We start from the raw sequence: 15,817 nt of genomic DNA on the forward strand, positions 1-15,817 counted from the left end.
AATATTCACTGTCTCTCTGATCCAGGTTTCTGGAACGGTTCTGCATCATGCATTTACATATCTCACACATAGACTTTTATATTTACACACAACACACAAATCTATCACTTTGTAATATTGAAATGCATTTTTTTTAGGGGTAGGTGAAAAAGCACTAATAGCATTAGCATTAATAGCATGGAAGATTAATAGCATGAAATTCAGACATTAGAAGGTGGTTGATGTTGTTGTGAGTCTAATAGCATGTAAGATTTCATGTATTATTGGTGTTGATGTTTATTGTGATTGACATTGAGTATTAATATTATTTTGTACTTGTCATAGGGCAACGACAAATAAAGCCCTTTAATATATACTGTACTTTTCTCATGTATTTGTATATCTCACACCTATATCTTTTCATAGTTGCGAATATAGGCTCCAAACAATTACATCACATTAAAAATGCCAGTATCATTTATCTTTTATGAATTAGATGCACTTTCATGTGTACGTTCTTCACACCAAAAATATTATAAATGCAAATATACAAGTTTTAAAGTTAGATATATAAATACATATAATTTGTGGTTGTAAATTTTCTCTTCTTTTTTATTTTTTAAGTGCGTGTGTTTAAATAAAATCAATCTAGAGTAATGTTTTCACTACATTTGAAAAATATAGTCCTCATAAGTTCGTCTATACTTTTATACAAATTTTTCTATTAATATTATATGAGTACAATTCAATAATATAAACAGTTTAACCAAATAGAGACAGCTTGATCATTTCTTCAGAAACAGCTGCCCCACAACTGTTTTCACACAGCTGCATCAAACAGATAGCCAGCTTCCCCGCAGCTGCTTCACTGCAGCAACTTTCTGGAGCAGTGCAACTGCAGCCGAAAAGCTGCAGCTGCGTTAAACAGACCCTTAAATATTAGTTCTAAGAAAAAAAAAAAAAAAAAGAAAAAAAACAGAAGAAGAAAAGGAGCCAACCGAACTTCGGATTTGATTCGATTTTTTGATTTTGACCGCATGATGCACACCGCTCCCTTTCTCCAATCTCAGTAACGCAGTCACGGTTACCCGTAGGAATCCTGACTTGCGAGTCTGGCCCGCTCAGCCGGAAGGGTTCGGCTGAGAAATCTCCCGCATGATCGCATTTCCAAGTCTGCTTCTCTCGTCGTTCTCGATCTCGCCATGGGCGGTCGCAGAGGGAAGCAATCCGATATATTCTCCACTGTTGTCATCCATGGAGACGATGGTTCGGATCCCGAAATCGCCTCCGTACCGAGTCATGGCCCCTCAATGGGCACCGTCGGTGACGACGGCGATGAGGTGGACGCCTCATCCCTGCCCCCTCTTCTCCAGCGTCTCCCAAAGGACTTTGACGATGCCGCAGGTTACGACGACGACTATGAAGAAGACATGGGCGCTTCCTCGGAATTATCCGGCACCTTCATCGTTAAGCAGGATCGCCCCTCGGCTTCACCTCATTCTGCTCGCCGGCCGCTTCGATCTCCTTTTTTTGATTTCAACCGTTCGAGTCCCAGGGCTAGGTCGGAGCCCGATGACGCCTACTCGACCTTTGTGGTCCGATCGACTACTAGGTCGAGGGGAGCTCTAAGCCCTAGGGAGACCTTGTCGGGTACATTCGTGAGGAAGACTGGCCTCGACGGAGCGGGATTCGGTTCGTCCTTTATGAGCGAGGCAGGGGAGAGCATGAAGGCGGCCTCGGAAGGGGATGAGGGCAGACTGCATGAGCCGGGACAGCATTTGAAAAGGAGGGCTTCTGTTAGCTCGGTTCCAGACTCCGTTAACCGAGAGGATCCAACCACCAAATATGAGCTACTTCATGAACTCGGTGAGTCTGAATGCCCTTCCTGGGTATTGTTCTTACTGTCGTTATTTTTATTGCCTACAGATGGCATTAGTTCGTGCAGTTCAGTTCCGGTCAGGAAGGAGGAGGATTGTTTTGGTTTAAAATTTTAAATCATTAAAAATTGTCGGAAAGTGACCAAATAGAAGAGACGAGCTTGAACAATGCATGCTTGTTGAAGTATCGTAGCAAGGAGCGAGCTTGGAATGGTGACAGCAAAGTTGCTTTTCAGCCTTCTGTTTGTTTTGTTGCCAAAACCGATGGAAAAGCTAGGAGCAAAACCTATTAATTCACATTTTATGAATGCAGTGATACTGTTCTAGGTTACCTAGAAGATGTTTAAGAGGTTGATCTAGCATAGAGGTGACTGTGGAATACCAAGGGATTAAAAATATGTGGGGTTGATGGTGTTTAGAAGGGGATAGGCGGCGTTCGGCGGTTGTCTGGGCCGAAAACAATGAAGAGAACTACGAAACTCTGGCTCTGATGATACACGGCTGTCAAGAGAGATTCACCACCTATTTTTAAACAAGCTACAGACACGCCAATTACAAAAGAGGATGCAACACTCTTAAGCTGAAAATTAGAGAATAAACTCTCTAAATACACTAATACAATGTAAAAGTTCTCAAAATTAGGAAATAAGAATATTTTTAATATTTAATTATCAAAATAACCTTAATTTTAATTCAAAAATAAATTCAAATAGGACACATGAGGCTATCTATCCTCAGTTGGAGGGAGAATTCCCGCTATAGAGCCTTATGGGATTGGAAATCCCATTCTCGAGTTCCTCCTGATCGACATTGTCGCTCAAGACATTCTGAAACATTCTCAACTCGGGTTGCTGTGTGTCTTGTCCTATTGGACCACCAATGCTAATCCAACAAGTGCTTCTTTTAAGGCATGCAGAAACTTAGTTCATGACACCATATTCTTAGACTCTATATAGGCACCTATTACTTAGGACTCCTTTCAAAGTAAGAGTATGATGCACTTCCCATCCCCGATGAAATAATGTGTTATTGTAGCCATCGTGATATGTGCAACAATAGTATTTCTAAGGATGACCGAATAGGATTTGGCAAGCATCCATATGTACCACATCATATCACTTTTGCTTTTGAAACTTGTCTTTAATAGAGAACTCCAAAAATATTTCTTTTCAACTGTGATCTCATTCTCATTTTTCAACCAAGTTATGAAATAAGGTTAGGTGTGCTTCTGTGCGGCCAAGTTCAATGTGTCAACTATATGGGTAGATTCTATATTCTCACAACTGCTTTTGTATGATAAGACCACACATCTTTCCATTCACGATGAATTTTTTTTGACCTAAATGCCCATTAAAATCTGGCAAGTTAAATTTTATTCTAAAATCCTAATATCTTCTTTGATATTCAATGTCAAATTTCTAGGGTATTGGCTCTTCATTACTGAAAACTTCGTGATAGAAGGGATTCATTTTCTCCTCTTAATTTGGTTAGTTATCATTGTGACTATGGGTGTCATTTTTGGGTTGTCTTCTCTTAAAAGAGCCAAGATTTTGTTGCAGTTGGAAGATCTTCCTTTGCGTTTCTTTCATCATAAGCTCATGGACACTTTTTGCGTGTTTATTCTAGACGATATTGTATTTTTTTCTCCCAATTAGGATTTCGACGAATGTAAGATTGTTGATCAAAGGTTGGTCAAAAGGCTTATGTTTTGGTAGGTGTTAGAACAAATTTTATATGGAGGTATGATCATTAGCTTTTGAAAATTTAGTGTTAGGGTTATGAATTAAGTTATGAATGATTAAAGTGTTGAGTTAGTGGAAGGTTTATGCCTTGTTAATTTTAAATTATGCATAGGAAAGAGAAATCCTTAAAATTTAGGGTTTGCGGGGCTCCGATATCAAATGATATTATTTTTAGATTATGACAAGGTGTTTAAGAGGTAATCTTGTAGGGAGATAGTTGTGGAATATTAGAGGAATTAGAATAAGGTTGATGACATTTAAAATGAGATAAGAGGCGGTTGACGGTTGTACTAGCTATAAACAGTTGAGTGAACCATAAAACATCAGCTCTAGTGAGACAATTCTCGCGAGAGTCTCACAACTTATTTTTGAAAAGGCCACATATACACCACTTACAAAAAAAAGTTGATACATCATTCCTCAGAGCAAAAAATTAGAGAATAAAATTTCCAAATACAGAAGACTAAAGCAAAGGTCCCCAGAGTAGGAAATGACAACATATAAATAATTCTCTCCCAAAATAACCCTAATTTTAACTGAAAAATAAATTAAAATATGGTACACAAGACCCCCTAGCCTCTGTAGGTGGGAGATTTCTTGCTACAGATTGAGAAATCCCATTCCCGTGTTCGTACAATCAACATGTCAGTGACTTCCACATCCTACAATGAGGATGTTGAAGAGATACATTAATGTGATTACAATTATTGCACTATTTAATACCTGCTTGATATAAATTAGGTTTTGTTATTTCAGTTGTGACAAATCCTATTCAAGTGATTGCATTGTATCCTATTTGTTTTTTGCATTTCTATAGCGTTTCAAAAATCACCGTTTCGGTTTTGTGAATAACGCTGCCCGCGGGATGATCCCCGCTGGCCGCGTTCCTTGGCTGCGTTTACTACCGTATTACCCCGCTACCCTCGCCATAAGCATTCGTGATCGAGCTCTGCCCTAGCCGCTCACTGTTTCTTCGGCATTACTTCGCTCGCGTTCCTTCCTTCGCGATCGAGCGCCCAAGCTTCTCCCTGGTTCTTCGGTATTCCTTCTCCTCGAGGTAAAAACTCATCTCCTTTTTTTTTTCGCTTCTTCTGCCGCGATACTTGCTGGCCTCTCAAACTAGTGAAATAAGAAGAACAGAGAGCAACATAAATTGGATCCCTGATCTTCTGCCACCTACTCACGCCATGGCCATCGTGCCCTGCTTCTTCTCCATTGCCATCCTTGAATGCTTTTTAAGCTTTCAGGCCCACCACAAAAGAGGAAAAAGAAGGTTTGGCTTTCGCGAGGGAAGCCAACCACATACACAAGGAAACAAGCTATGGTAAAACCTGCTTTTCTACATATACAATTTTGGTCTTAAATGCTTTTGGCCACAGTGATTCTCTGCTATAAGGTTCTTCTGCCTTTTTATGATGACAGATTATTCGTCTCTTTGTGCTTACTTTTAGCTTTGATATTTTTGAGGATGATGTGCATGCATACCACAAAGTTTATACATATTTATGTCTAACATCTAAACTTATTTATTTTCACTTTCTTTATATTTTGTTTAAATCTTTGATTTGGGTTTGTGAAATTCTATTTTTAGAGGGTTATGACAAGTCATATGACCCAAGTGGTTTTTTGGATTGCCCTTCTTATATGCTTTTCTACATACAAAAATTTGATTCAAGCGTTCCTGACAAACAAGATCCCCATCATTATGGGTCTACTGCCTTCTTTCAATGGTAGATTATTCATCTATTTATGTTTACTTTGAATCATGAGTTTTTATTTTTATATAAACTTTGGTTGAATCTTTTTGATATATTTGTCAAATTAATTTTTTTATTATGTTAGAAATTCATGTTTTCTTGATATTCACTCTTAAGTGGAGTGTATAACATTTTTTTGTACTTTCATGAATTGGTTTATTTGATTCTCAATTGTCAAATGTGTAGCCGTTACGGTTTGTTACAAACAAAAACACTGCACAGTACCAGAATAGTCATTTACCAAAAAAAACTACAAATAAACTGTTTACATTGTTATTGATGTTCATGGATTTGAAAAGTATTTTAGTTTGATGGTTTTTTTATATTGTTATTGATGTTCATGGATTTGAAAAGTATAATCAAGCCATCAAGTAGCTTAGGACCCTCTCCCAACAAGTGGGTGTACCGATACATGGATCTCTTAAAACTACCTAGCTTTGGGAGACATTCATTCCAATTATTTTAGACTCTTGGCTGTCACATTGCAAATAAAATATAGTCTGCATGCCTATTGGAAGTTGTGAATGTGTAAGTTCTTAAGAGGTTAACAACTTTAATGCATGTTTAGTGTCTAACGAAATTTGCTTAATGGTAAAGAAATTTATTAATTAAAATGCAAAAATTAATGGTAAGCATGAATAAGTACAAAAAACACTAAAACATCCCATTAAGCAATAAAATTATCTCCAATGATATCATATTCAAACCACTTTGCTGACTTAATATCTGCAACATAACCTTTAATTGAACCATTTCCATTCTTCTCGATTCCTTAACAGTGAGGATGTCCCTAAATTTTTCGTGATTATAAGATTTAATGATTAAAGGAGTAAAAACATTATTGTCATTTCTAATTGGCTATATAAATAGATTATACAATTGTGGCACAAATGATTATTGAGATTATGGCACAACTCATGAATTTGTAAGTGAGATTTCATTATTTATATTAACTTCTTTTATGCCCTGACTCTGCATTATCTATCACTGCTCGTATTGAAGTATATACAAATACCAACCTTTGGAATTATGTAATATTGCCCAAATTAATAACAATTTTTTGTTTGAACTATCTTTGGAAAGTATGCAACTGTCAATACTTAAAACCTTTCATTGAAGATTCTGTTGTTATTACAATAATATTTCTTAACCAAGCATGGCGATGGTTGTATATCCCCTATCTATTATTGTATTATGCTGCTCCCTACTACAGTATTCACCTGGATGATAGCGACAACCCTTAAGTGGTGCCAGGAGCTTATTTTAGTTGCATTACTCAAGCCTATTTAAAAGTATATTTCATATGGTTCTCAAAGTTATCCCTCTTCAATAGTTTATTGAATTACTTTGTTATTGAATCTGCCTACTTTGATACCACATACAAAGATTATCTTTCAAATGAGATTACAATCACTACATTTTAAAGTTGATTTGACCGTGAGAAAAGAGTGAGGGTCATGAGGGGTGGAAAGGTGTGGTAGTCTTGAGATGTAGGGAGGTGAGGGGATAGGGAAACTAACACCCTATAATACTTCGTGGGTTGGATTTGATAAAATCGGATTTGAGCTAATTTAATTAAAATTCATTTGAACCAATTTTTAATGACTTCATATTTTGAATACTCCTTATAAATATTTTGCGGGCCTTAGCATAAGACTCACTTGATACTTGCTTGAACAGGCGAACAGGTTAGTTCTAAGCCACTAAGAGAAGATAATATGGTTTGGTGCCTGCTAATGCGCTTGAAATAAATCTCTTTCCAAGTGTTGTCATAGATGATTCCAACTTATTTATGAAGAGAAGGATTTTTTATCTAATTATTGCATGGTATTCAAGTGTCATAATGGGCTGTCTTTTTTAATTTTCCGAACATATAATGTAGAACTTTATTGGATTCATTCTTTTAGATAGGCGCTTGTAGCTTGTCTTAAGAATCTGAATCTAACAAGGTGATTTGGAAATCTTCATTAACTCATAATTATTATTGTTTTTTCTGAAATTTATTCAACATTTGTTTGATTACAATATAGGTAGCGTCATATCATATAGCATTAAGAAAATATTTGTGGATAGCTACTCCTCTGAAGTGCAATATCTCATTAGATTCATTTCTTGGTTTCTTTTTCTTTCCTTTTAAGCATCATTCAAATTTGATCTTATTATCTCATAATTAAACTAAATTTAAATGAGTTATTCTAGTTTCACATTCCATTTAGACTTGGATATTTTACATGGCATGCTTGAATTTACCATTTACATCGAGACTTTGATAAAAGAGGGTTTTTCAACAATGTGCTCTCCATGTCAGCTTAAAATACTAATAATGGACTTTTTATATTCCCATTTGCTTGATAATTTCAAACCGCTTTTATTAAGTTGACTTCACTTATTAAAAATGGACAGGTAAAGGCTCATACGGTGCTGTTTACAAAGCCAGGGATTTAAAGACTTCAGAGCTTGTTGCCATTAAAGTTATTTCATTGACTGAAGGGGTATGCTTCTTAACTAATCCATAGTATTGTGTGACATTCTTATATGGATAATTTCATGATTGAATTTTTCTATGAAGAGGGGGAGATCTGGAGGGGCTGGAGAGTGGGGAAGGGAGGATGGTTTTGAGTGAAACATTCAAATCTTGTTGGGGATGCAAGCAAGAGGAATGTTTTTCACTAGTGTTTGTATTTTGTATAATCTATCGATGGTTTTGTTGTTGGCTTGTTGGTTTCGAATTTATGATAGGTTTGACATCTATTGTGTTATTTTTGTTGCTGATTATTTCAAGGTTCATTCTCTTGAATGCGCTATTAGAACTCAAATAGAGAGGTTCTTCTTTGAACACTGACAAGATACTCGACATTTATCTATTCTTTCTTTTTTGCCATAAAGGATTTTGATATGCGCTTTTCATTATAAGCCTTAAAGTTGAATGTTTTTCACAATGTCAAAGTCTTCTCATACTTTATTCATTTTCATTTGTTATTTTTTTTAATTTATGATAAAAAAGTTTTATAAATAAAACAAGATAGTAATATTGAGATGTAACTCTCACTCTCTCTCTTTCTCACACACACACACACTTTTATAGTTTTTTTTTTTATGAGCAGGAAGAAGGATATGATGAAATTCGGGGTGAAATTGAGATGCTGCAGCAGTGTAGTCATCCAAATGTTGTGCGCTACTTTGGAAGTTATCAAGGAGAAGAATACCTTTGGGTAAGATTAATTTTCCTTATGATTAAATTGGTTTGTGAACTTTTAAATTAATCATAGGGCATAGTTATCATGCACAAGAGATGCAACTTGTTTTTTCTACTTATCTTTTTTTAAAACATTTTGCCATGTCTATTGGTTTGGACCTATGTTTTGCTATATGGAAGGGACTGTTTAATACATAGTTAATTGTTTTCAGATGTTCAGTCATAAATGAGTTGAAAACGTTGTTAAGAATCACTGATTGGCTTGGCATGCATGCATTTGTGCCAGTCCTTTTGCAAAACATGTATCTATGTTGCCTTTTACCTACCCCTTTTAGTTTCTTATCGTTCACAAGAAAGTTTTATGCACATTTATTGGTACATCTTCTACCCTTTGAAATATGCCCACACGACTTCAATTTATTTTCTACCACCTTATTGATGTACTGGGAGCAAGGAGAAGCTTTGTTTTAGAATTATAAGAGTTAACTAGGATATAATGAATTTGGAAAAAAATAATTATATTTTGAGCTACTAGATTTAATAAAATATTATTTTATTCATTTTTTTTGAGAGGTCATGGCTTTATTTTATATTAATCGCCAAGCATTATGCTTTTTTTTTTCTCTCTCTCACACACACACGCATACACACGCGCGCGCACACACACATGCATATATGTGTGCTGCAAGCCGTGGCCTGTTGGTTGGCGGGGTTCACTGTAAGTCCTCTCAAGTCACAGGTTCGATCCCCCGTGGTGCGGGGTTCTCGAATAGTTAGGCACATGGCGCGGGCTCTAATCATGGGGCCTTGATGCGCATGGGAAACCGATATTTGGGCCTCTGCCAACCTTAAAAATATAATATATATATGTGTATATACACGTGTGTGTGTGTGTGTACGGGGATTCGCGATGTCTCCGTCTTTGCTGCTAGTGTTTGCGTTTCTATGGTGATTTGGGTGATCCTTTGTCATGGTGCGTACTTTCGCCGTCGTCACGACTGGCGGCCGTGGTGAGGCGAGTCGGAGGCCTCGCTCTTACGCCAGCGTCACCGCTGATGGTGTTCCTAACTTCTCTGTTTTCTACGAAAATCTCAAGCTCGATTCTGTCTCCTCTTTTGTTCGCCGCCCCAGCCGGAAAGGGGGAAAGCTTGCTCTCTTTCTCACTGATGCTGAGAATGTTGAATTTGCGTCTTCTTGTCGTTTACATCTGGTCGGAAAGTTCATTTATGGTATTCCTAAGCTAGATTTTCTTAGACAACACTTTGAGCTGATGAAGCTCACGGGAGAGTGGACAATTGTTCCGCTAGATGGAAGCCACATTTTGATTCAGTTAGCGAATGAGAAAGATTATACTCGGTTGTTTGCTAGGCGTATGGTCTGGTTTGAGAATGTTGGGATGAATGTGCTAAAATGGTCTTCTAGTTTTGATCCCCAGGCAGAGGCTCCGGTCATCCCTGTCTGGATCAAGTTCCCTTATCTGAAAGTTCATCTTTTTAATCATGAGGTTCTTTTCTCTTTAGCGGCTATGTTTTGGAGACCGCTGAAATTAGATGCTCCTACGTATAATCTTACGCGACCCTCCTTGGCTAGAGTTCTAGGGATGTCACTTTACCTCCTCGGGATGAGGTCTGGATCAGTTCGGAGCATATATGTTACTGGCAGAAGGTAAGTTTACAGCAACACCCTTCCTATTGTAAACATTGTCAGATGTTTGGACATGATCAAGAGCACTGTTTCAAGTTTAATCCTGATTTAAGGAAAAGGGAGGGGAGGATTCAACCGCAGGGGCCTGATGGTGCGGCTGTTAGGTCTGTACCAGCTGCTGCCCCCCTTCTTCTTCCCTTACGCATGTGATAGAGGGCAGGATTGATGTTCCCGACTCTGCTCCCTCCGATCCTCATCTGAAGGGGGCTTCTGTTTCTGTCTCTACGCCTCCTATTACTACTTCTATAACTGTTTCGAATACTGATACTAATCAGGAGTTGATTGTTTCTAATGGTATTGCACCTAGTGAGACTAATACGCAGGTTTTTAATGGTCTGGCGCTTTCTATTATTCCTATTTCCTCCCCTCCTCTTAATTCGATGACTGCTAGTAATCAGGATGGTGTTTTTGTACAAGATTCTGTTACCCGGCTAGGGATGAAGGTCCGGTTTTGGCTGATGATTTGGCTACAGGTACGGTTTGTGGGTAGGATCCTGTTATTCTGGTTTGTTATGAAGGGGCGCGCCCGTCCTTGCCATCCCTCCCTGCTGCCCACAATATGGAAAACATATCTCTCATTTCTAATCGCAATGATAATCTCTCAGAACTCCCTTTAGATGATATTTCGAAAATTTTGAGGAATGAATGATATGTACAAAAATATCGTAGAAGGAAAAATAAGTCTCATAAGAAGATTCAAAATTTTTGCACTGGGAGTGATGGGTTAGATAAGAATCAATTTTTCTCTGATGATGAAAATGGACGATCCCGACCTAGATTTTCTAGGAAGTGTAATTTGTCTTTTTATGTTTAATATTGTTATCTGGAATATCAGGGGAATTGCGAATCCTCAATCCCTTGGTAGAATTAAACTTTTGTCTAGGATTCATAAGGTGGATATGCTTTCTATTTTGGAACCCTTGGTCGCCTCCTCGGATGATCGTATTTTGGGTAAATTCAAAAACTTCAATTTTTTTGCTAATTGTTCTAACAAAATCTGGTTGTTTTGGAGAAAACATGTTACAATTGACATCATTACGGATGATAGACAATTTGTTCATACCAATTTCAATATGGACGTGTTCTTTGGCTTTCTTACCTTTGTTTATGTTGGGACTTCTAATGTTGTAAGAGCTGATCTCTGGCACAAGTAAGCTTGTTGTTATGGGAACTTCTATCAATCAAAACTTGATGGTTGGTGGTGATTTCAACATGGTGATGCATGAGCCTGAGAAGCTTGGTGGCAGAAGATTTGTTTCCACTTTAACTAATAATTTTAATGAGTCTATGGCTCTTGCTGGTATCTCGGATTTGGGGTTTATTGGCTCTAAATTTACCTGGAAGAGGGGCAAGCTCTTTGAAGGACTTGATAGATGCCTTGCTAATCAGCAGTAGAACACTTCTTACGATTTCTCTCAAGTGCAACACCTTTCCAGAACAGGATCGAATCACAGTCCTATTCTCTTATCCTTTGATTTTTATAAAAAGTCCTTTATCTACCACTTTCGGTTTTTAAATGTCTGGGCTAGACATGATGATTTCTTGAGATTTGTAGCGGCTAATTGGAAGTGTGAGGAGAGGGGCAACGCTTGTTATGTTCTTTGGAAACTTCACAAGAGGGTTGCGGTTGCTTTGAGATATTGGAATTGGGATGTTTTTGGAGATGTCCATGCTAGAGTTAAAAAAGCTGAACAAAGGGTAAGTAATCTTCAAGCTCTTGATGAGAACACCATTGGCATTATTCACGAATTAGAGGATGCTAATAAAGAACTTCTTGAGGCTTCTCTTTGGGAGGAGGAGTTGCTTCAACAAAAGGCGGGGGAAACTCACTTTACTCGAGGTGATAAAAATACTAAGTATTTTCATGCTTGTATCAAACAAAGAAGAGCTAATAACATCAATGTGAGAATTAAAAACAATGAGGGGCATTGGATTACTAGAAATGAGGAAATTGGGGAGAATGCTGTGTCACACTTTGCTAAACTTTTTGAGTTTCATGAGACGACGGGCAATATTGATGCCTCTTTGTTTGAAGATGTGAGACATCATATGGTGCATATGGATCTTTGTGCTATTCCTACAATTGGGGAGGTTTATTCCACTCTCCATGAGATTAACTGTAATAAGACCCCGGGGTCTGATGACTTTACTTTTGCTTTCTATATTACTTATTGGAATATTGTTAAGGATCATGTTGTGGCGGCCATATAAAGTTTCTTTAAAGGAGAAATGCCTGAAAATTATTTTTTGGCTGCAACTTTTGTCCTTATTCCTAAGAACAATCAGAAGAGCTCTTGGGATCATTTTAGGCCTATTTCCTTCACCTTTGTGATTTCTAAGTTGATTAGTAAGATTTTGGTCAAACGCCTTCAACCTCATCTTCACAAGTTAATCTCCTTGAATCAGTCTGCTTTTATTCAGTGGAGGGAGATTACTGATAATATTATGCTGGCTCAGGAACTCACTCTTGACCTTGAGAAAAAGTGTAGAGGGGGTAACATGATTACTAAATTGGATATTCGGAAGGCCTATGATTCAGTTAGTTGGGATTTTATATTGAAGATTATTCATGCTTGTGGCTTCTCTCAAGAGTTCTGCAATATTATAAAATCCTGGCTTAATTGCAATAAGTATAACTTCTCATCAATGGGGTTTTCATTGCGGGCCATGGGATTAAGCAGGGAGATCCTTTATCTCCCACCATTTTCATTTTAATTTTTGATTATCTCTCCCGTTTTCTTAACAATATTTTCAGGAGAAACTCCAAGCTGCATTATTCTCACAAATCTAGTATGTTGGTGTCTCACTTGGCCTATGCTGATGATATGATCATCTTTTCTAATGCAAGCAAGAATTCAGTGAAGGTGATTCATAATGCCATGATTGATTTTCAACTTATCTCGGGCTTTTCATTCAATGCTAGTAAATGTAATATCTTTTTGGGGAAAACGATAAATCGCTCTAATGCCTCTTTGATTGCTAACTATACGGGTTTCTCCCCCTCTAATCTCCCACTCAAATATCTTGGGGTTTTCATCCTCAAAGGCAGTAAGAGACGTATTCAGTTTGACGAGGTTGTGGAGAAGATTCGAAAAAGAATCATGGACTGGAAAAATAACTTCATCTCTTTTGGGGGTCGTATTACTTTGTTGAGAAGTATTCTTGGGTCTCTTCCTTTATATATACTTCAGGTTCTTCAACCCAAAAGGAGTACTATCTTGTCTCTTGAAAGATGTTTTAATAAGTTCTTATGGGTTGGAAATCACTCTGGTAGAAGATGGTTATCTTAGAAAAATGTTTGTAAACCCATAAGCGACGATAGTTTGTGTTTCAAATCATTGAATCATTTGGCTGTTATTAATGTCTTCAAACAATGGTTTAATTTTAGAAAGAATGAGTCGTTACGGGCCAATTTTATGCATGGGAAGTACTGTCGTTTTTCTCAACCTGCTTTGACTAATTGGTGGTTGGGTATGTTGTGTATCTCCACGATGTGGAAGAGAATGCTGAAGGTTAGAGATTGGGCGAGGGATTTCATTTATTGGGTGGTGGGTGGAGGTAACCTTTCCTTTTGGCAAGATTGTTGGTCTCATGCTTTGTTGAACATGAGGGATTTGTAGTTTCCTAATCTCAAGGTCTTCGATGTTTGGGTTGATGGTCATTGGAATCTTCCTCTTCTTACTAGCATATTGGGTTTGGAGGGAGCTAATTTTATTTCTATGATACCTTTTGATCTTCTCTTGCATGACACTCCTCATTTGAAATTGCCTATGGCGAATTCTATTACTAAATCCTTATCTGCTGCTCGCCTCAACTTTCAAAACACCTCTTGGGGAGAAGAGGTATGGAGTTGGGCCTTAACCCCGTTTATGTCCTTCTTAGCCCGACGAATATTTCACTCGATTATTCCTTCTGATGACATTCTTAAGATGAAAAGTTTGAGAATTGCTTCCAGGTGTTGTTTCTGTTTGACGGCGGAGGAGTCAATTGAACATATCTTTTTCTCGTGCCCCTATGCTTTATTTATTTGGGGAAAGGCTGGAACGTGGTTTGACATTTGTCTTTCCCCTGGGAAGAATCTCTCTCTCACCACGTTGAGTTGCAACCCGAATGGTAAGAAAAAACACTTCTGGCAAATATATCCTTATATCATTTGTTGGTTTATCGGGATGACTAGGAATGATATTATTCATGAGGGCAAGGAGATTCATAAAATGATGGTTTTCACTAACATCATTTCTTACATTAATAAGCTATGGAGGCTTGGTAATTCCAAACAAGGTTTCTTCTTAGGTATTAATTATTTCCTGGCATTGGGGAATATGAATGTGGCTGTTAGAAGAGTCCCGCGTCCTCCTACTTTGGTCAATTGGACTCCACCCCCTAGAGGGTGGATTAAATTTAACATTGATGGAAGTCGGAAGGTTTCTAGTGTTGGGTGTGGGGGCATTGCTAGGAATCATTATGGAAAATGTATTATTTTTTTCACCTCTCCTACTTCTGCGGATTCCCCTCTTGAGGCTGAGGCTAGAGTTATTTGATCTGCTGCTCTTTTGGCTTATTCTCTTAGTTAGAAATACATCATTTTGGAAATACATCAGTTAGAAATACATCATTTTTGAATGTGATAATCGCTCATTGATTGATATTTTTACTAAGGGTGCCGATACTCCTTGGGATATTCTTTATTATGATAGAATGATTAATGGTCTTATTTTCAATATGAAGGTGGTTTGGAATTTTATTTATCGGGAGGGTAATTAACCTGCAAACTGACTTGCTAATTTGGGAGGTTCTAGTCAGTTTTGTAGGGTGGGAGCAGTTCCCCATCCTCTCTATACTTTGCTGGTGGGGGATAATTTGTAAACTCATTATATTCGTACTTATGCATTACCTTGAGGTATGTTGGGTGGTCGAGTGGCTGGGTTCGGCCTTTTATGTGTCCTTGCTGGATTTCTCTCTTTGTTGCTCCTCTTTGGGGGCTGCTTAGATGCGGATGATTGGGTTAATGCTTTTCTTCTCGAGAAGTATGTGATGTTGAGCCTTTTACTTTTAGATTGGAGGGTTTGGAGGTTCCCTCTGATGAGTCATTTTTGGGAGGCTCAGGGCTCCCTTTTTAATGATGATTTTGTTGTTGAAGATGGGGGCATTTGCGGGTTACGGGCTGAGAGTGTACTCTGGGGGGTTTTTGCTTTTTCTTCTGGTTTGTCTTATACTTCCCGCTTCATGCTTCATCTCTAGCAAGGAGGCCCAGGGCTCCTCTGCTACTGGGGTCTACTGGGGTGATGTCTGTGGGAAGGTGTTATATTGGGGGAAGGTTTGTTGGGGACTATAGTTTCTGGAGACTTCATGAGCTGCATTATTTTCACCTGGGGTCTATTTGTGAGCAATTTGACTCTCATTTGGAGGCCCATGGCTCCCATTCTTTCTCTGTTTTCCTATAATTCTAGTGACATTGTTACGATTGGTTGGATTGCCTTTACTGTTTGGAAGCTGGAGGAAGGAGGACCACCTTTATATTTTCTTTAAAATTGGTTTTCACTTTATTTTTTATTTCTTCAG

The 15,817-nt window shown here is 37.9% G+C and overlaps 1 protein-coding gene across 1 annotated transcript in view; it reads left to right on the forward strand.

The window, feature by feature from the left end:
• The first annotated feature begins 1,012 nt into the window (after positions 1-1,012).
• LOC110026933 (serine/threonine-protein kinase dst1) overlaps positions 1,013-15,817 on the forward strand; it is a 97,892-nt gene continuing 83,087 nt past the window's right edge. Inside the window, exons 1-3 of the mRNA XM_020728158.1 lie at positions 1,013-1,845; positions 7,759-7,847; positions 8,460-8,567. Coding sequence (XP_020583817.1) covers positions 1,182-1,845; positions 7,759-7,847; positions 8,460-8,567 — 861 coding nt within the window. The 5' untranslated portion in view covers positions 1,013-1,181. The remainder of the gene's footprint in view (positions 1,846-7,758; positions 7,848-8,459; positions 8,568-15,817) is intronic.

Source organism: Phalaenopsis equestris, unplaced genomic scaffold (assembly GCF_001263595.1).
Source record: "Phalaenopsis equestris unplaced genomic scaffold, ASM126359v1 Scaffold000404, whole genome shotgun sequence".
NCBI lineage: Eukaryota > Viridiplantae > Streptophyta > Magnoliopsida > Asparagales > Orchidaceae > Phalaenopsis > Phalaenopsis equestris.